Here is a 22,864-nt window from a genome sequence, read left to right as displayed (position 1 = left end):
GATGTTATCAACAGTCGCGCTGTTAGCAGTTCTGACACTAGCGTTAGCGGCTTTCGTGGTGCCGATGGCAGTCACTGCAAGATAATCAGTAGTATCTTCTCCTCATGGCCTTTTAATCCACTTTAATTCACGACAAACATGCCGAACAGCCTGTTTGAAGCGGTGCAGAATAAATCAAGTGTGGAGATGAAGGATGAGCAGTATATTGATGGCGGTTTTAAAAATGTGAATTGATCGTTAGCTGTATAGCCTCGCTCATTTTTTTTTTTTTTTACATTACAAAGAAAATCCTAAACATAGTGTTTCTCACAGAGTCGCTGGAATCTGTGACTGACATCCTTGATGAGGTGGTGAAGACTCCCCGAGCCTCGGCGGGCGTTTTTTTTTTTTTTTTTCACTCCCCGCATGCTGTTTTTGTGGATTTATTTTCTCAACATGTGACTTATCGCTGCAGTTTGATGCTAAACTCGCTCATCCGCCCGCTTTTGCCAACGAGCGTGAGCACTGAAGTTATTCTTCACAGAGAGTCGACAGGCGCCGGGGGTATTTGCTCATCTCTTCTCCCTCCAGAAAAAAAAACAAAACTTCCAAACTCCAGAGTTTGACTTTCATCTTCAGCTTCCTCTCGCACGCTTTTACTTTGCCGCCTCCCGCGCCGGGAATTTGATTTTGTGTTGTTGTGCTCCCCCCCCCCCCCCCCCTACTCCGCCTGCCTCCTGATCTCGCCACGATCAGACGGCCGAACCTCGCAGTACCACATGAGGCCACAGGTGACGTGTCGCTGGGCTTGGGATCTTCTCAGACGTTAAACAGCTGCACTCCATCGGGTCCACAGCGACGGCGCCGCTGACGCGAATGCAAAGCGGCGCCGCGTTCGCCATCCACACTCTTGAGCGCTTGTGACAACCGAAGCACGTCTCGCAGCATGTGACGAGGCCCTCTGAGCACGTCTTTGTTCTCCTCGTCCCAGTGTGGAAATCACCCTGATGGCTGCAACAGATCGGCAGGGGACTGTTGATTTAAGCAGCGCTTTTCAAAGTTTTGGGTTGAGTTTCTTTTTGTCGCGGCCAGAGAAAGCTTAGGCGGGGGGTGGGGGGGCTATTCCCAGCAACAAAACCTGATAAATGGAGAGTAAAAAAAACAAAACACTTTACAGCCTTGTAGTTAGGCCCCATTTCCACACGTTTAAAGTGAAAATGCGCCCTTTTTTTTTTTTTTTTTTTGCATTTTCGTTTCAGAAAAGTTTGGTGTTTACGCTGCGACATTTTGAAAACTGACGTCTGTTGTCAGAAACGGTAGCGACGCTAAAAAATGATCACGTTTTCCTGCAGGGTGCTGTTGCTTGTTTCTTTATTGATAAATGGAGAGTAAAAAAATGGAGAGTAAAAAAAAAACAATGCATTTTACAGCCTTGTAGTTGGGCCCCATTTCCACACGTTTAAAGTGAAAATTCGCCCTTTTTTGTTTTTGGGTTTGTTTGTTTGTTTTTTTGCATTTTCGTTTCAGAGAAGTTTGGTGTTTACGCTGTGACGTTTTGAAAACTGACGTCTGTTGTCAGAAACGGTAGCGACGCTAAAAAATTATCACGTTTTCCTGCAGGGCCACTAGAGGGTGCTGTTGCTTGTTTCTTTATTGATAAATGGAGAGTAAAAAAACCAACACACTTTACAGCCTTGTAGTTAGGCCCCATTTCCACACGTTTACAGTGAAAATGTGCCCTTTTATGTTTTTGGGTTTGTTTGGGTTTGTTTTGCATTTTTTTTCGCATTTCGGCTGCGACGTTTTGAAAACTGCCGTCTGTTGTCAGAAACAGCAGCGACGCTAAAAAATTTTCAAGTTCTCCTGCAGGGCCACTAGAGGGTGCTGTTGCTTGTTTCTTCATTGACCATAACGACGTACTGTCGTGTGGGCAGTAATAGTGTTTTATTACTTCCTGTTGTTTGGCGTTGCTTCGGGCTTCAGATGGTCGCTTCCAAGCCATCGACGGCGGCGGTGCGATCATTCACCGTCTGGGCCGCCGTCCACTCCCAGGAGGAAATGCGTCCAGCAGACGGTTCAATCGGTCTCACACGGCTGTTTGTCGCCACGACAGCGGATGAATGACGGCGCATCGTTCCCAGTCCAGCGGTCCTACCGGCCGTGATGTGGGAGATGTATTCACAGGAGAGAGGCGGGAAGCCGATGTTAATGATTCATATGTCAGGCCCTCGCTTTCAGAAAGTGGGGATTGAATGGGACAATGCGAGGAGGCAGTGGAAGTGGTGTCGGGGCCACGAGGAGTCGCGTTCCCGACGAGGCGTTCGAGTGCCGCTCGGCTTTTGCTGCCCTTGATCGCATATTCTGAAGAGGTTATTTTTAGACGTCTCGCACCGCCCCGCCGCCCAGCCGCACGCAAAACACCACAGATAAAAGTAGCCTGGGAAGAAGAAAAAAAAGCTCATCAAATCCAATGAAATCACTGCTTCTTTGATTATCAGTGATTAAAGCGTTGGCTCCTGATCGCGCTCCAAACCTTGAAGCCTCCTCAAGAGAAGTGCTTCTGAGAAATGCTACCGGACCTCCTCTCTGATCTCTGCTTTGCCAAAATATGAAAGTGAAGCTGAAAACCAGTGGACCACTTAAACAAGTTCTACCTCCTGGAAAAAAAAAGTTAAATTTTCTCCCTATTTCCACGACATGAGAGTCGGAGCGAATTTGAAAAAGGGCAAACTTGCTATTTTAGTTATAGGGGTACACTTTTGCATATTAAAATAAGAAATAGATATATAATGGAATTTAAAACTCAAAATCTATCAGAAACCCGTAGGGAGAATTTTTTATTTTTTTGTGTGAGTGTGTTTGATGGCTCTTTTTGCGTCCCCGTGAATGGATGTCTCTGTACGCTGCCTCCAGATGTTGGGAGAGCAGAGCGCAGATATCCAGGAGCTGCTCCCGGCCGATGTTTACACTCGTTTTTGTTTTCCACACCATCTGCCCCACCGAGCACCGCCGCCCCGGTGATGCGGCACAGGAGCCGCGGGAATATTGATTAAGGCTGCTGACATTTCTGCTTCCTTGTCCATTGAGGCTGCGAGCGGCGGGGCTGCCGTCGGGTCAAACATGCTTTCATACCCAAAATAACACGCCGACCCTCGGAAATATGCACAAATCCACAAAAACACCATCCACTGAACTGTGGTCTTCATAAGTCGGATGTTCGTTGGCAGGGGTGGTTTTTCTTTTTTTTTGGAGGGAGGGTTACTTTTTTTTTTCCAGCGTTATTAAAAAAAATTACGATAGACATTAGGCTAACTGCTGGTCCAAAAGCTGCTGCTGTTGTACGAACTGTCTTTCGTCTCCTCTTGATACTTTTAGTAGTAGAAATTATTTAGTTTGTCGTACCTTTGTCATCCTCATTAATATTCGAGAATCTCCAAGCTGCTCACGTCGTCCTCTGTCGTCCACCTGCTGACGTAATACTTGCCGGGTTGTATAGGGGAGCTTTTAGGAGTACAAGTACTCCGCGCTGCTTCTCACCCCATACTGACATCGGTGTATCACTAATTGTTTTTTTAAATTGTACTTGCTGTCAACATAAATGACAATAGAAAAATATTTTATGAAAACGTTTAGACATTTGAGTTACTGTACTTTTTGGCCTAAAAGCCAACATTATGAATAATGAAACTGTGAATCGGAAATATTTTTTATTGCAAAGTATATGCATTTTTTTTTCATTTTTAGAAGTATAAACTTTAAAACAAGAATAGATGATGAGCATACCATATGTCATACACATGCAACAAAGATAATTACTGGTCGTCTCCCAATTGGACGGTTGCAGGTTCGATTCCCATCTCCACCTGTCCACATGCCGAAGTGTCATTGAGCAAGACACTGAACCCAAAATCCGTGTCCTTGCATGGCGTTGGTCTCTATTTATGGAGTTGTGAATGTGATTTAACGGCGTAAAACGCTTTGGGACTGCTCACCTAGTTGAGAACTGTGAGTGGAATCCAGCTACCATTTTAACCATTTATACTTGTGACATCTTCGTTAAAAAAAAAGAAAAAAAAGACAGCCTGTAGAAAATAAACAGTTCAACATTACGGAAATTCCAAACTAAATGTTCGACCTTTGAAGCTCATTAATGACGACAATGTGTGAGGAAGTTATCTGTCGCCACTCCGGTATTACTACACTTAAGTCACTCAATCACGACGGAAAGCGGCGTGTCGTCGATCAACGTTCAGTCCGAGACGACTTAGCGGCCAAATCGCCGCGGTAATGAATTGTGCCGGCACTCATTTCCCTTACTGCTAATTGGGCAGCATTACATTGTGAGATATTGCTCATTTCACCTTGTCATGTCGGCCTGCAGCGGGCCGAGGAAGCCTGCTCCTCATTTCTCTAATATCCCGCTTAAGTGCTTTGTCAATAAGCACATTTCATACGAAGATCGATATGTCCGCTTTGATGTGGCTATTTAGCACCGTCTTTAATTGAATAGCTTATTTCAATGGGGATGTTGATGAATTGGGGGGGGGGGGGGTGGAGGTATAGCCTACGTCTAACTTCATGCATACATCAGCCTCACATTGACTGTAAATTAATCACAGGCGCAATTACAAACCGTGCATCTGTTTCCTCACATTAGTTTTTGAGCGCATTAAAAATCCCATAGTGAATCCATTAATAGTGTTTTCAGATTACTCATTTGAGAGTGTAAACGAGTGAGCAGAAATCAGATGAACACGCCCCGATACTCCGTCCTGCTGCCATTGTAATTCCCTTCTTTTACACCTTCGCATGTGCACTAAAGAAACGATAGAACGTTTCACCTCATGATCACAATTTTTAAAGGTCAGACGATCGTCAGCCGTCGTTACGAGACGGCGGCCGGACAGTGTCTTATGGAGTTGGAAGATTCAGCCTTTTATTCCAGAGTCTACATTCCTTCCTGCCATACTGCGAACAGCTGTACGAATAACGACGCTGCATTAGATCCAATGTGTCACCCGCTGTTGGCTCAAAGTGTCGTTCCTGCATACATGCATGTGACAAGATAATCACATCCCATGGAAATGGTTTGATAGGTTGATTTTGAGGTCTTGTGTAATCAGTCACAAGTGCCACCGAGCTCCATGTGTGTTACTTTCTGTTTCCAGCAGGAGTGTCGGTGTCACATGTCACACACACACACACACACATACACATACACAGTGTTTCGACTGATGAGTGTGTGTTTGTGTTGGGTGTGCAGGTGCTGTGGACGGCGACTCCACATCCAACATCTGGGCGTCACAGTGAGCGGACGCCAGGAGGTCAGCAGCCGCGTTCCGAACAGACGTTACTCCTCAAAGACGTTTGAAGGTTCGACTCTTTGATGTTGTTGTCGTTTTTCTCCTCTTCCTTTTGAATTTGTTGTTCCTGTGTGTTTGATCTTCCTCCGCCTCGTCTAGTTTTCTTCTTCCTTATCTTCCTCTTCCACTTTGTCCTTATCTTTATGTTCTTCATTGCCCTTCCTCGCTTTCTTTGTCTTCTTCCTTTTCTTCTTCGCTGTCGAACTTTGTCTTCCTCGTCTTTGTTGCCTTCCTCAGTTTCTAACCTTCGTCTTTTTCCTTCATATTTCACTTCTTCATGGTCTCCGTCTTCCTCGCCTCAATGTTGGCAGTCTTTTGTGTCGTCTTCGTCTTTTTCCCTCTCGTCTTTGTCACGTCGTCGTTCACCTGTTCTTTGTTTATGTCATGTTTTTCTTCCGCATCAGCTTATTTGTCTCTTTTGTCTGGTCGTCTACTTCAGCCTCACGTATGGAGCATTTTTCTTTGCGATCTTCATCTTTGACGCATTCTTGTTTACTTGAGTTCATCATCATCATCTTCTCCGTCCTCTTTCTGTTTTTTTTTTTTTATATTTCCTTCTCGTCTTCGTCTGCTCCTTATTCATCTGCCGTTTGTTCATTCCTCCATCGTGTTCTTTTGCTTCATCCTGTCCTCCATCCTCGTTTTGTGGTCTTTGTCATCCTCTTCATCTTCATCTGTTCTGTCTTCACGACCTTCGTCTTTTTCTATCCTGATCAACATTTTTACCATGTCTATCTTATTTGTGTTACTTTTTTCTTTCTTACCTTCTCCTCCTTTGTACTAAAACCCTCTGTTCTGTTTATATTTTCATTATCCTGAACGTCACCAACAAACGAGCCGCCCGTATTTCCAGGTTTCTATCCGCTCTTGAAATCAGCTCCTGGTTTCTATGACGGGATGATAATGTATGTCTGTGTTCTGTTAATGCGTGCACTCTGGCTCCTTCCGCCGGCAAATCCTTTTCCCATTGCATAAGTAGCAAAAGTGCTACATGACATTAAACATGAATAATTTACACGTACATCCTCCGCGATTATGACCCAGTTATAATGTTGTCTGCAGTCCTATTATTGTTAATATTTTAACCCAGAGACACACTTACACGCCAGCGGTTTCACATGAAAACACAAAAATCTCCTTCGTTTATCGGCGTCGGTTTACGCCACGGCGGTCGCCGGAGACGCAACGAACTAGCTCATCTGCTCACGCGTCAGTTGGTTGTGCGTCCATACGAATGTGCGTCGAATCCCACCGTTGATGTTTAGACCAGTGTTTTTCAGCCACTGTGCCGCAGCACACTGGTGTTTCCGCGAGATCTAGTCAGGTGTGCCGCGGGAAATGATCCAATTTCACATTTTTTTCGAAAAATCATTTGCTCTCAGAGCCGCTGTCGGCTGTGAGAGCAGTGTGTTGCAGAGTAATCATGTATAAATACTCTTCGCCACTAGATGGCAGCACAGAACTTTGCCGGTGAAAACGAAACTGACAGACGTCAGTCTGGTTAATCTCCACCTCCTGCTACCATCTTGTATCAAAGTACTGTGTCAGTGACAGTGATGGAGAAGTTTTTGAAAAGGAAGAATGTGAACCAGGATCTCAGCTCTTCATAAATAATAAAATAATTTATTAAATAATAATTAATAAAAAAAGGGATTGGGAAATACTTTTTTTCTGTATTTATTTGATTCCTGTTGATAAAACTTTGATGAGAATGACTTTATATTGTTAATAGAGGCTACAGAGTTTCACATTTTAAGATTTTCGGGTGGTGGTGTGCCTCCAGATTTTTCCAAAGACAAAAGTGTGCCTTGGCTCAAAAAGGTTGAAAAACACTGATTTAGAGCGTATTCCTCCCTGCACGCACACGTGTGTGTGTGTGTTTTCCAACTCGTTGCCCAACATGCCAACTGCCTACATTTCCACGTTTCTGCCGTTTTTCACGTAAACGAACGTCGCTTTCAACACGTTGCTGTACGAACGTGAGACTTTCTAAAAAAAACATACGTTGTCCCTTTAAACACCGTCTCGTAAAAGAGGCTTCTAATATGCAGCACAAGCCCTCCTACATCCACATTTTTTGCATGAACAAATTGAATTATGCATTTTCTCCTCTTTATATCCACCGAGGGAAAAACTGGTCTCGATGAAATTAATAAGCACATCTTGCAACGCGCGACTCCTGCACGTCTGCCGCCGCCCAATCACTGCTGATGGCACAAGGAGAGACGCGGCGCTTTGAAATAACTCTGGCTTCATTAGCTTGTGCAACTCGGGTAATTGTGTGTCTGCGCGAGGAGAAGCCTCTGACACACGCCGCTCTGCGGCGCTGATAAAAAAAAAAAAAAAAAATCTGCAGATAATCACACGGCAGTTCATGCGCCGTCACCGTCACATGTGCTGTTGGTGAAGAGGTTTGGTGTGCAGATCAGAACGGGCGGCTAATGTATGCCGCACTTGGCGCTCGCAATCACAGCGTTTAAAAAGGGCAATCGCATTCAATCCTGCTCTTTTTTTTTTTTTTACTTCTTTTAGTTATGAAGTGGTTGTGTGTGTCTGAGCGCCGCTAACGATGACATTTGGCCCTCTGCAGAACTCCACTCGTCTGATGGATAATCAGAAAGTGAGCAGTGGGGGGGGGGGGGCAAAGCAGAGAAATGTTCAGCTCACAACGTGTACGAATTTAGACTTTTATCAGCTCAGAAAACCGCGAAACGCTTCAAGATGGCATTCTGTCTATTTAGCTTTTGTCTTCCCTGTAAATTCAGATATACACAAGATGAGAATCCAAATGTCGTAGTTTGACTTGCAAGAGTTGTGCCTGTTGCACAAGATCAATTATTTCAGGAACATTGAGGCAGCTATAAGCAGCCTGAACAGGCGGTGTAGAATGATTCAGAATGTATAAAGAAAAAAGGACAAACCGGAGCTAAGCTGTCTCTTTTTTTTTACTTATTAAGGTTTTTTTTTGGTTTTATTTTTTGTGTATCTCCATTCAGACTGCAGCAGACATAGACAACGTCCAGCTGGCGCTACCCTTTATGACAGTGTTTCTTTTTTTTTTTCCTTTGAGCCTTTGAAGATTTCCTATACAAAAAAAAAAAATATATATATATCTGTAATCTCTGATTAAACTGTTAAACTGTAACACAGCAGTTCTCACCAACATACAAAATGAGCTTGAATCTTCAGTAAAAGCAGTCGGCAGGTTCCCACGTCTGCCCCGGACTGGAGAAAGGGTCTTGTTCTGTTTCCTGTGACAAGTGTAAATCACATTTTTAACGCCTTCCATGCGGACAAAGCCTTCAGCCCCCTTTTGTGATTTCTGGTACCACCCATCACTCTCTGGGGTCTGGAAGATGGGCCAAGAGGTCTACATCACTTCCTCAGATTCAAAACCTTTAAAACTGATTTCACACCATTAAGAATATACAATAGTTACAAAGATAAAAGCGCCGATGACTTGAGACGAAATGTAAACTGTAAAATGCTGATTTTTAAAACAGATTTGTATAAATTGCAAAGGAATTTGAAGGTGCATTTATTCACTGTAAAAGCTTTTAAAAGCAAGAACATTGATCAGTCTGTCCCCCGCTCATTGAAGCACGATAACGGCACAGAAGTGATTTAAAGAAACCGACTCGGTCGTAGGAACGTGCAGCTGCAGAATGTCACTTGAGCAAAGGGAGTAACGGCTTGTTGGTTCTCTGGAGAACGGCACACGGAGGGAACCGAGCCAAGAAGAGCCTTGTACATTAAGGTCATCCAATCGGTTTCCCTCCCCACACTGAGTGAGGCCCGTTCAGCGCTGGCACACAGTCCACACAATGGTACACTGTGTTCAGAGGCAGCAGACATTTCGACGATGCACGTGTATAAAGAACAACGCAGCTTTAAATTTTTGGAATGAAGCCAGACACACACGCACACACGTGTGTGCAGAGAACAATATCCTATAAACAGTAATAATGGGAGAACGCGGACATCGGTATGGACGGACCATCAAGTTTGATTGGATCACCACGTCGACTGTTTGTTGCCACAAATGATCTAGAAATTGATAGTTTGTGGAATTTTATTTTTTTTTTTTTATTCTTTATTTATAAGTTTTTATATTTTGACACAATAAAACCTACAGAACACTGTAGAACAGGGAGTGACCAGTAGATAACAATTAATTCTCAATTAAAGAAAATATATCAACAATAAAGATGAGAGAGAGAAAAGGAAAGACTAGCTATAGTCTACATTTTGAGTATGTAATTGGGCCTTTTTGCATTGGTGTGTCACCCTCTTACCCCAACATGCGTCAAACCAGCCACGTTTATCATTAACCAAAGCCGTCAACTCTTCCATCCTATAGATTTCCACTTTGGTTTCCCACCATAATGTTAAAGTTGGTATGTCCAAGGATAACCATTTCTTAGTTATCGTTTTTTTGCTAGCTACCAGCAAGGCACTAAGCAAACGCTTATCTTTTTTTTCCCCCCAGTTCTGTGGTTCACATCCAAAAAACATAGTTTTCATTTCAAAGGCAAATGTACAGTTAAGAATTTCCTGCAGTGTTCCGTGAATGTCTGTCCAGTATTGTTTGATGGAGGGGCAGTCCCAGAAAATATGTGTGTGGTTCGCTCGTTGATTTCCGCATCGTCTCCGGCAGGCAGGGGTGTTTCCGTCGTAGTGATTCTGAGATGGAGTGATAAAATACCCGATTATGGTTTTCCACCCGAACTCTTCTAGTTTGTGGAATTTTTTTAAAGAAGTTGTAGATATGGAGTCTGCTGTCCGACTGGTGTGGCAGCAGGTCTACGTTCACGTCTGCCGCATTTCCGGATGCGCTTGAGCTCTTTTCACCGCTGGTTTTTTTTTATCAGTGCTGTAGAACACGTTACCCGACACGACCCGCCTGCCAGACGGTTCCCGCGTTCGTCTCCTTGATCTCCCCGTTTTGATGAAGTTTGTTTAATCCCCCCGCAGATTTCAGTTGGAAGCTCTTTGGTAATGACCGGCCTAATCCGCCCAACAAGAGATAAAGAACACGGATGCATTAACTTCAAAGCAGTTTACTCCCTTATTAGCCCCCGTCGCAACAAAGCCGTATGTGGAGCTGGGGTTTTTTTTTGTTTGTTTGTTTTTTTACTTCCCTTGCAGCCCCCTCAGATTCCTTCTAAGGCCTGTTCGTACATTTTAAAGTAAAAACTGAAAACGTTGTTGCTGCTTGTTTACACGACAACGGCATTACGAGTCGGTGAAACCGGAGAAATGGCACGTTTTGCGATACACGCCGTACTGTAAATGTAAGTTGAAAGTCGATTTACAACAGGATGATGGATTATTCCAGAGTGTTTGTGCTTCTGCAACAACGTGTACATTTACTACACCGTCATCTGGATCACAGGCTGAGACACAATTTTTTTTTTTTTTAACCTCCACTACATCTTTATACTGGCGCTGCACATTATGTTGTAAATGTATCGTGATCATAGTATCAACAAGGGTGATTTATTTTTAATTTACTTTTTTTTTTTTATTCTTGCAGATGACTGATTTAATTTACTCTTTCTGTGCACTGTGCATTCATGCTCTGCAAATTGAAAATGACTGGATTTCAAAGATGAAAGAAAAAGTGTGATCACCACAATTAATTTACAAAAAATTACAATAAAAAAAACTTGGAATCATTTGACTGAGGATAAGCTATTTTACTTGAAAGAGGAAATTCTCAACAAAAAGTGCTTGTATTTCGATGTGAACATGGTTGTCTAGCAAAAACACAGCATCAACTAGTGGCCTGGCATGCAAACTACAGCAACATTTTCTTGCGTCACCTTTTCTTACGAGGCATTGTTGTCAGGCCCGTCCACGTTTACACATTCGATGGGACAGAATTAAGAGCCGAGGTCTGGTTCAATCCATAAAGCAATCAAATATAGCCTTACATAATATGTTTTTAATCCACCGTCTTGCTTGAAGGTATTCACTCGCCTGGATTCGCGTGTAGGAACTTCAGTGACAGTGAATCATAGTTTGACACCCTTGTCATAATATTTAGGGCCACTGTTTAATGTGCATATTGTTCTCCAGCTCTTTAGACACTTCTCATTAATTGCATACTTGTGGGTACTGGGAGCGACTGCGAGTTCTGGAACAAACGGAATGAGAGATTTCAGCGAGTCGACGTCTCGACACAAAATTCTGCTGGAAGAGACGGGGGAAGTTGTTTATTTCTCCCTCCTGTCAGTTGTTGCCTTAAATTTGCCTGCGTGCCGCCGCAGCATTATAATCAGGCTCAGAACCGTACAACACAGACGACACACTCGCATGCTATGATTCACAAGCCTCTGCATTAGCAGGCAGTCTGAAAGCTCCACCTTACTTCACCCCATGTCAGGGGTTCAATCTGGGCCACGACACCTGCGCCTCACCAGGCGTGTCGCATTGTTGCGCTTGCTGCGACGGTTGCTTGTAGGGATGCTCGATGTTGGCTTTTCTACCGATATCCGATATTGTCCAACTGTTAATTTCCGATACCGATATCACCGATACCGATATCACCGATACCGATATATGCTGGCTTTTTACATCAAAACTGTTAGGTAACAACAACATAAAATATCTCCTACTGTGGAATTAACACATTATGCCTAATTTTATTGTGATGCCCCACTGGATGCATATGTGAATCAAACATGGCTTTCCAAATGTACACACTGAGAAAAATAAGAGAACAACAACTTAAATTCTGGAAAAAAGTGCCATATTTATTTAGTGTTAGAGAGAAACCTCAACAACAAACTCAACAACACCACAGACAATATTAAAAAAAAGGAAGAGGCATATCTGCAGTCCATTAGTTGTAAACAGTCAATGAATGAATAACTGGCCATAACTTGTCAAATAATAGACTCAAACTGGGCTCAATCTCTTTTAAGAGTAACAAAATAGTGTAAATATAAACAAGAAAGGCACAGAAATGCTCACAAAATTAAAACAGCCCTCCTTTAAAGTGCAACAAAAACAAAGACTGAAGTTGACTCGTCCATATAACTGGTCTATTTCTTTTCCCCATGTCCTCATGTGTAAGAGGTAGATTTTTCTGTATGAATACAAGCATCTCAGCATTGTCGCAATGTATGCGATTTCTCTTCTCATCAATGATGTGGGCACCAGTGCTGAACACTGGTTCACTGTCAACACTGGTGCAGGGTGCAGTCAGGTACTGGTACCAGTGCTGAACAGTGGTTCACTGTCAACACTGGTGCAGGGTGCAGTCAGGTACTGGCCCAGCAGGGAAGAGGGCCTGGTTGAGCCTCCAGTCCTCCACGGACATTTCATTCACCGGGCTTCTCCTTCTTAGCCACGAGTCCAGCATGTTGTATTTGTTGTTGTTAAACGTCATCAAGCGCGCGCCCGTAAACGTCCCATGCTGCGTTCATGCAGACTCGGAAATTCCAATATCGGTTGTAAAAATCCGATACCGATATTTCCAAATGTTACATTTTTAAGTCAATATCGGCCGATAATATCGGCCCGCCGATATTATCGGACATCCCTAGTTGCTTGCGATGTTTCCACTGCAGCCGAACGGGACGGACGGATCCTCCACTGCTGCTGGAGGCGCGTTGTTGTTGTTGTGCACGAAACGGCAGGAAGCTCACAGCTCCTCTGACTTGAACATGCTCCTGAATAGATTGGATCTTAGACGTGGGAATCAGGGATGTTCACGGCAACAGGCTCGCCAAAATAAGAAGAAGGGAAAAAAAAGTGCAGTCTTTTCCAGGATCACAGTCTCTGGGTAAATGATGTCAGCAGGTTACTCACAATGAAACACAATACAGTGCAACACCCTAAATACAGACGGTATCATGATACGACGATACGCCGCGATGTAACGCAAGACAATTCTGTAGTGATACAAGACCTTTCAATACTATTCATCAGTTCAAATCCTTCTTTATGATGTCACTTTCATCACAGTTAAAATAAATCCATAAGCACCACTCAGCACAGCTCAAAGACTCGCGTTCCCAGTCTGAGCTGCTTTGATGGTGATCAGCAGTGAGGAATCTTGAGTATTATTAGACATGTGAGTGCTGCGGGACCTCCGGAATCACGGCTTGTGAAGTTCCTCGACCCGTCATCCTGTGAAGCTGTCGCTCACCCGGGCTCTGAGAGTGTGAAGCCGTCAGCGGTGTCATATAAGGGCTGTCAGAGACGCATCATTACCCAAGTCTGGGGGGAGTTGGCAGCAGCGTGTCACTGTGGCGTGAGTGGAGAAGTTGGTGTGGAAGTTCTCATGCGACCGCCGATCAGTTTTAATGTTTATTTAATCAACGGTGGGTTTCTGATGAATCGCTTCGATCAGACGGTTTTAATAAAATATGATCGTTCTTCCCCCTTTAAATTTAAACTCTAAAGGTTTTCTGTGTTGTTAGAGGGACTGTATGTGAACAATTCCTTCTGAGAATGGCCACAATCTCAACATAAAGACAATTTTGATGAAACCTTCTGGTGTAAAATACGATGAAATGTACCAGAAACAAACTTGGCGGCCAGATTGGAGCATCTTGTGGCCCACTTTTGACCCACAGGCCTCATGTTTGACACCCCTGCTTTAAAGAACCTCCATTTTCAGATGCAGTTTATTGAATGGCTTCCTTTCATCACTTTTTTTTTTTTTTTTTTTTAATGACCTGGAGGGCAGTAAGAAGGCAGCTGGGGGTCTTTTTCCCATAATAGAAAAACCCTCCGAACTGAGCAGAGCTGCGTCGGTGCAAAGCCCCATGATTCTGCGTGGGCACTGGGCACAGAAACGGCTTTTCTTCATTGCTCTCTGCGATTTCTACGTGTGAATTCAAACATGCACTCAGTCGTGCCTTAGTGTAACCCGGCAAGCCCTAACCTGCCGTCGCAGTCACTTCATCTCCCCGAAGCAGGACACCAGGAGCGTCTAAGCTGAAAAGCTGCTTTTGTTTTCCGCCGTCTTTTTGCCCTAATCTGCCAAACACGAGAGAATTTCATCCCCCTGACAGGATTGTCTTCCACCTCCTGTCCAGCTTCATCTCTCTCCCGCTCTCTTTCTCTTTGTATCTGTTTATATGTCGGTGTAGTTTCTCCCTGTCATCACCGCAGGGATTATATCGACTCCATATCTCCTGATAGCCACTGGATTACACCGAGATACTGTATCGCATAAACAAGTCGTCCCACTTAAACTGCAGAGTAGAAACCGACTCGTAGAAGCTTTGGCGGATCCTGCAGCCGCTGCACGGTGACGTCTGGTGGAATTTAAAGGCTCAGGCTTAGTTTACACAATGTTTTCCAGTGAAAATGGTTAACTTTTTGGGATTTTCTTGCAGTTTGTTAACATGATAACGGATTTCGGGGCACACAATTTCTAGTAACGCCGACATTTAGCGCACCATCATCTGCATACAGTGATAACCTATTGTTACAGATACTGAGCAGACCTGCAAGACGAAGAAAGACCGTTTAAAGGAGGTTAAATGTTCTCTACATGCATGCGTAGGTTCTTGGTTTACTAAAACGCAGCACCCACTTGTGGCTTTTCATCCAAACTGCATTAATTACAGTGTTTGGTCATGTTTATCAAAATGTTAGCGATTTGTGCAATATGATCACCTTCAACTCTTTTTTTTTTTTTTTCCCCCCTGCTTTTTAAAATATAAAAACAGCACTACATCTTATTAGGCACAATTCAGCGAGGTATTTTTTAACGGCAGCTCATGTTCATAACTTTTGATTTACCAGGATGACACAATATAAATCAAATAGTTTTCGTAATTAATTTGTATTGCTTTTACTTGGAAGAAAAGATCACGACACAAAGATTTTAACATTGACATAGATGTTGTTTATCTCAATTCATATTGCAATATCGCATTTTCACTTCCCTTGCATGCCTGTCTCTAAAAACTTAGCATAATAGAAACACAATCTTTCCATTAATGAGCCCAGTAAATGAGTATGAAGGCACATTTACCATTCATCATCATGGTTGCAATATTTGGACAAATACAGTAATTGACAAAGAAATTGATATATATTATATATTGCTTTACCATAAATAGTATTTTTTCAACCTTGTCGCGTTTTATACATTTTAATGACTTCAGAGCAAAAAAATTTAATTAACTCTTGATCAAAATGAGTCCTTACAAAATGTTCAGCATCTAAATATCATGCCTCCAGACGCTGCTGGCCCTGAATAACACATTTTGTTTGCATGTAGAAGCATGGAAATGGCAATACAAACCATAAAACATAAATTGTTAATGATGTTTAAGATTATTTACCGGTATGTTTATACTATAATATCATAACTAAAAGCATTAATATTCATAAACATTTGGAGATTTAGTTTTGTGTCATAATAAATAAACAAATAAATCATTAAAATGACCCTTTGAAGCAGAATCTGCTCCGCCGAGCGGCCATCTCGCCACTTCTCCACTTGTTAGTCACAGACAAACGAGACTCTTTGAAAGCTTTTGAGCAAACAAAGCATCCGCTGTTGTTCTTGTGCCGAGAACAGACTCCTGATGGATGTAAGTGAATTTAGGTCAGAATGCACCGGGGACAGCGGCGCGACTGTGTGCGTAACAAGCTAAATGTTGTTTGTTTGCCTTGTAATTAACCAGCGTATCGCAGCGCGGATCATCTGCAAACATCGTCATTATTGTTATAACACCGTCTGCAGCTGGTAAACCTAAGCCGTCAGTGTAATTTTCTTTATTTCGTGCATCATTTAAATCCACAATCCTCCTTTTGTTTGCACAAATTGCAGGTGATGTGGGAGAATGAGCCCCGACTCACACCGCACATGCTTTTTTTTCTCACATTTTCTTTAATGAACGCAGGAGTTCATTTTGCCACATTATAAATGATCATTATTAGAAGTTGTTGGAGTTCACAGGCAACACAGTGCTGGTTCTGCGAATGTTGGAGGCTTTTACACTTTGGTTTTCACATTTCTAAATTAGTCACCATGTTATCAAAATTATTTCAGTTCTTGTGAAATAATTCAATATTTAATTTTTGGTTGAATTTTTCACATCATGTAGCTTAGATTTGCCTTCAGCCATGATTGAGGGGAAAAACTTAGAAGTAAAACAATGTTGGCAAGGATTTTCTTCAAATGTAATGAATTTTGTCATAGTGTATAAAATATATTAAATAGCAATGTTTCTGCATAAAAGATACAAAAATACTGTCCAAATGACTTAAAAACTGTAGAAATATTACCCTCAAACCAGATACAAATTACCACTGACAATATATCGCTTGTGTATGAATAAATACCACTGAACTCTGAAGATTTGTTTCTGTGCACTCATGAACTCTCAAAATATAAAATAGCTCCCAAGGGTTTTCAATAAACCATGCATATTGTCGTTTTTATTCCGAGAGACCTTCAGTCTTTTCATGAAAGAAAAAGTCCTGTTCAGAAAAGATGGACAATACGGTCAAAATTATTATTTGAAGCTGAAGGATTGAATCTCTATCAAGGACATGCTTCGCTTTGTTAAACATTTGTTTATGACAAGCTTTCCCCGGGTGTACAGTCCTTTTTTTTTTTTTTTTTCCCCTCTCCATCGCGGATCTCTCTGCTCCTTTTTAAATCAGAAATGTTCCTTCTTCCAGTTGGTTCACGGTTGATTTTAGCTCTCAGAGCGAGTCGCACGATGCTTATTTTGCTGTCACATGTTGCCGAGTCTGAGCTCTCTCTCTCTGCAGGCTGCCCATGCTTTGTGATCCGTAAACAAACTGTACGCTGTAATCTGCTTGTCCGTGACATTAGCTCGCTTCTCTGCTGTGCCGGCGTTCAGATGTTTGTGTGATGGGACTCGACTTGAGGCCGATCATATCCGAGCGAGGGTTTCAGGATGCTGCTCGTGCTGCAGTGTTTAAGCCCGCGTATATATCCTCTTTGAGCCTGAGCTCAACACCGGCGACGAATCGCTATGGAAAGAGCCAATTATTTATCGCCGGCTCCCTGACAGGGTCGCTCCTACTTATCTTTCAGGTTGTGGTCCCCAGGCCTTCCTTCCATTTTCAGCATTGTCACAGCTCCCATCAGCACAATCTGTCATCACAGCGCCAGGCTGTCGTTGTTGCAAATATCACTTACAGTTTTTATGTGGCAATAATTTGTCAGAGGGGGAAAATACTCCACAGTTCCCTTCACCCTCTGACACACAGTTAACGGCAAAAAAAAAAAGTAAAACTGCAAGGTGAGCCTCCTCCCAAACCCACACTGCGACCAACGTGCCCATAACCAAATAACAAAATGATTGTCCCGCTGACTAATGAGCCAACCCAACAACCTACCAAGAATTTTCCCTGCCCAGCAACCCATTGACCGCCCCTGCAACCAACCAGCTCACAATCCCACCAACGAAACAGTCAAACAATCGTGACACCAACCAATGAGTCAATGCGCCAACATATCGACAACTTTCCCTACTTCCGACTAGCTAATAAGCTCCACACTGCACAGCAACCAAATCACCAATCAACCAAGAAGCCACCCACCAACCAGACAACGAAACCGTCTTACCCGTTGACCAGCAAACCAGCCCAGCTGTCTGACCCGCCAACATTCACAATTATCCATCAGCCCTCCTACCAACCAATTATTCCACCAATCCGCAAGCCAAGCAATTAACCGACTCACCAACCAACATTCCCACTGACCCATAAACACCATCAACCAGCTAATTCGCCCTCCCACCAACCAACAGACAGCCAAACAGTTCACTCACTGACCAACCAGTGTTTTTTAATACCCCACAAATTACCAACTGAACATTAAGCTCATCCCACCAACCGACAGACTCGCCACCAAGCCCACCAACCAGACGGCCAGATAATCCAACAAACCAACTGACCAACCAACTAACCAACATTTCCAATAACCCACGAATCCCACCAACAAGACCACCCACTGACCAACACCGCCACCAACAAGTCCACCAATCCAGCAGCCATTAAATATTCCCCAATAATCCATGAACGTATTGATCAATCCAACCAGACCTTCAAGCAAATTTCTAACTTTGCATCTCTTCACTTTTTTTTCTTCCTATATTTTGTTTCCGTAGAAACTGCTTTCAAGCCCACTTTCAGGGGTTGAGGTGAAGTTATCTCAGTCTATATTTGTTGGAGAGGCCACTTGCGGAACGGTTCGACTCTGCATGGCTGTCACAGATTACAATTGTCCAATTAGTGCGCATTAATTGGTCTGACCTTCAGCGCGGTGCCGGTTTGAGTAAAGATAGTGAAATGAACTTGGGAAGTAATGATTTCCTCCCTCCTCGGTCCTCCGAGGACCGGGGGCTCAAGCGTCACTGTAACAGTTATTCTCTGAGCAGAAAGCTCTAATTGCTGTGAAGCAGGAGGAAGAGGAGGAAGACCCTTGGATGTGTATTGATTTCTTGTTTTCTTGGTGAAAATGTCAGAAAAACACAGAGGACCTAGAAAACATGAGTCCAGGCCAGTCGGTTCACTAACGCTCCCCTGTTGCATTGTAATCCAAACCCTTGCTGGAGCAACCGTTATTGCCGACACAATTATAATAAAAACGTGACATGTTTGGATTTGAAATGAACTGAATACCTCATTAGGTACTGAATGGGAAAACAATTGTGTGGATACATTACATGGATGTAGAACTGGCACAGAAATATCAGAGGGCCGCGTTCAAATATGTCAGTGATAGACATGAGCAATAAACCTATCCAACAAAGAAGGGTGCAGAAATGTGAAGATACTGTGTGAGCTGAGCAGGCCGCAGATAAAAGCTGCAGTGCGTCATGTTCTGCTTGAAATTAAAAAACTAAATTAGGATGGAATAACCCGATACATCATTAATGGGGGGGGGTAGGTAGGTACCGTTTACCTGACAACAGTGCTTTTGGGGCAACTCTTTGAAAACCGCTCCCAAGGTAAAGCTTGTCACCGTGATAGCAATCCCATTTGGTCGTCTGTCCATATGAATTTCCATCTACTCCCACGTACTTAAAATGGCACCGACTGGAGTAGCCCATCTTATGAAATGCAAAACTTGGTGAAATTTAGTGACAGAGATAAAAACCTTGAGGATAATGTTTATTTCAATGGCTCTAGTATCCTTTACAAAAGTTTCCGATAACTTATAAACGGAGTCGAAAATGAACGTCCACAGTATCCTCTCTGGTTTGGGTACTTGATGTAAACTTCAGTACCTGATCTCGTGAGATTTCACGATTTCGTGGTTTGTGTCTTGCAGGACGGTTGTGACCATGCGCTGCCTGGCCGCTCGAGTGAACTACAAGACCCTCATCGTCATCTCCGCCCTCTTCACTCTCATCACCGTGCTGCTCTGGAACCGCTGCTCCAGCGACAACGGCGTGCGATTCCTGCCCCGCTCCGCTTTCATGGACACGAGTCCCAAAATCGGAGATGCCAGCCTCGCTAGCCAGCAGCATCCGCCGCAGCCCCCGGAGCCCCCGCCCGTCGCCGTGGTCGTCGGTGGGACCAAGTACGAAGAAGTCGACTGCCTGATCAACGACGATTCTACAATCAAAGGGCGGCGAGAGGGCGGGGAGGTGTACATGCCTTTCTCTTGGATAGAAAAGTACTTTGACGTGTACGGCAAAGTGGTCCAGTACGACGGCTACGAGCGCTTCGAGTTCCAGCACAGCTACTCGAAGGTCTACGCCCAGCGGGAGCCTTATCACCCCGAGGGAGTCTTCATGTCCTTCGAGGCGTACAACGTGGAGGTTCGGGATCGTGTCAAGTGTATTAGTGGAGTGGAAGGTAAGAGGTCTTCTTTTGAAATCCAACATCAGCTGACACAGAAAGTTCCTTCATTAAGAACTTTGTGAATCAGGTTTCAGTTGAAGCAAACCGAAGCAAAGAGCTCAACTGATCCCACATGACTGTGGATAAATACCAGGTTGCACCTGAACGGGTCAGCAGTCCCTCACAGGACAAACCTAGAGAAACGGAAAATAACACTATGGAATTGTTGAACATTAGAGTCAAGTTGTTCCCCCAATTGTCCTGCATACGTATGAACAATTGTAATCAAATTTCGGTGTGTTCAACCAAGCTCAAGAGTTGTATTGAAAGAAGTCAAACTATCACGCGGTCTGTATAATGAAGCAAAATAGGCTAAAAGTTCACATTATTTTACTTTACAAGATATTTGTTTTAACTAATAAACAAAAAGGAACCAATCCTACTTCATTAATCCCTTTGGGAAAATGTGTCTATCCTATTTCTGGGATGCAGTGGGCAGCGACAATAAGAGGTGCTCTGTGGAGCTGATGGGGGGTCAAGGGTCATGTGCATGGACCTACAGTAGTGACCTCTCCACTTTGGGAATTGACCCTTAAAACTCCCAATCCCAAGTCTGCTTTCTCTAACCTCTAGGCCACCACTGCCCCCTATGGCCTGGTGTTGGTCTTCACACGGGCTCGACCCCTTAAAGTCTTGATCTCGCCGTGGATGGAACGGCACGGGCACCAAAGTCTGCAGAAATCCAGTTTTCTCATTAGAAATATGCTTCAGCTAAGATTAATGTGGGGGGAAAAAAACGCTCTCGATAAGGATCTCTTGAAAAAGTTTTGTCACGATGTTCTTTCACTCAATCCGAGCGAAGGCTTTAGAGTTGTTTTTATATGCTCTTGTTAGACAAGTCTGACCTCATTGTGATGAAATTGGGCGGTATGCAACCGCTGAAATAAAATGAGTTTGACGTCTCTCTTCTGAATCGAGAAAAGTTTCACCAGTGTTCAAGGATTTTAAAAAAAACAACAAAAAAAAAACCCCTTAAGTCTGCTTTCATAGAGCTCGGCTTAAGAGAAAAGCCATGTTTTAAATGTCAAATACTCATTTCTGCCTATCGTTTCTGGATGCTTGCAGTTTTCTTCAAGACTGACCTGCAACCTAACTCCATAACGACAGTTGTTGTTTTCATCGAAACAAACATCTGGAATATTTGTTCACCGTCTCCCTTCATGTTGCACCCAGCCCTCCCTCCCATCTGTTCTTCCCTTTTCCAGCTTCGCCTTAAAGTCAAAGCCAAGAAAGAATCAATAGCTCATTTTCAAAGGATGCAAGCTGAAACCTTGTTGTCGTCAATATTGTTCTGCTCTCCGCCTTGAACAGTGTCCGTGTGCTTTAACGCAATTACAAAACAGATATTAAGTGTCCTCCTTTTATTGAGGTAAAGCTGCAGTGGAGAAATGGAAAAGGGGAAAATAAAGCAGCCAAAACATTATGGATGGTAACTTAATCATCAGTCAAAATCGCGCGTGCGTGCGTGCGTGCGTGTGTATATATACATACACACACACACATATGTATATATATACATATATATATATATATGTGTGTATGTGTCTCTGTAGGTTAAGTTGCTGCTATTGTACGAACTATCTTTCTCCTCCTCTTGATATTTTGTAAGAACGAACCTTCGTCATTCCCATGAATATTAGAGAATCTCCAAACTGCAGCTCGTGCTCCCTTGTCAACCTGCGGGCGGCGCTGCTGATGCAGGACGACATGTAATACATGTACATGTAATACCCTCCGGGTTGCATTAATGAGCACGAGTACTCCGTGTAGTATCGGACCCAATGCTGGTACTGGTAGTGTTGCATTGCTGATAGAATAAGCTACTTAACTTTGATGCACCGGCACATTTTGTCTGGACGTTCGTCCAGCAGGTGAAAACAGCTGATCTGTTCGCCTCAGTTAATGTGGAACTGGCACAGAACAGAAACAACTGTTAGCATCGCTGGCTAGCCGCACAGGCTAATTTGGCATCGACCAAAAAAAACATAATCGGTCCCGCGCAAAGACATTGAGGTCAAAGTGTTTGCATTTATCATGTTGTGATTGCAATACCCGACGACATCATCGCAGTGTTTCGTGCTCACATTTTTAAATGTTGCCGTGTTCTCTCACCTGGGGAAAAACGTATGAAGGAAGTTGCAGACGGGAATCGAGGCGGGGGAGTGTGTCTCGTCTGGTTCCTGCACATTTCTTTTAATATCGTCAAGCACACACACACACACACACACACACACACACACACACACACACACACACACACACACACACACACACACACACACACCAGGATCTGTGAATTAAGCCCAAGGCTCGTTCCTCTTTAACACCCCACATACACAATCATACGCGCCGCCCTTCAATTTAGCAGATTTTCCTAGGTGGAAATAGCAGTTCATTAATTAGCCTGTCACAGTCGGAGCCTCCTCGGGGCTTTAAACCAGGTCATGGGAGCATTTCTCTCCCAGTGCACCCCGGTACCACTGGAGAAGTTATTTAACAGGACTTTCAGCCAAAAGCATTAAATGTTTTAACAGTAGCTTCGCCACTGCACACTCTCTCGCCACGCCGCTGTATCAAATCAAAGCCACAAGCACGAAGCTCGTCGTTCGTCTCGCGCGTCTCGCACTTTGAACGCCACGTTAAACGGTTTGCACTTTTGT

The 22,864-nt window shown here is 43.6% G+C and overlaps 1 protein-coding gene across 2 annotated transcripts in view; it reads left to right on the top strand.

Moving 5' to 3' along the window:
* glceb (glucuronic acid epimerase b) overlaps window positions 1-22,864 on the top strand; it is a 78,211-nt gene that overhangs the window by 31,536 nt on the left and 23,811 nt on the right. For both annotated transcript variants that reach the window (XM_080496918.1, XM_080496917.1), the window contains exons 2-3: window positions 5,243-5,352; window positions 19,630-20,159. In XM_080496918.1, the coding sequence (XP_080353044.1) occupies window positions 19,643-20,159 (517 nt within the window). In that variant the 5' untranslated portion in view covers window positions 5,243-5,352; window positions 19,630-19,642. The remainder of the gene's footprint in view (window positions 1-5,242; window positions 5,353-19,629; window positions 20,160-22,864) is intronic.

Source organism: Blennius ocellaris (assembly GCF_963422515.1).
Source record: "Blennius ocellaris genome assembly, chromosome: 1".
In the NCBI taxonomy this organism is placed as follows: Eukaryota; Metazoa; Chordata; class Actinopteri; order Blenniiformes; family Blenniidae; genus Blennius; species Blennius ocellaris.
This window is presented reverse-complemented; position numbering and strand designations above follow the sequence as displayed.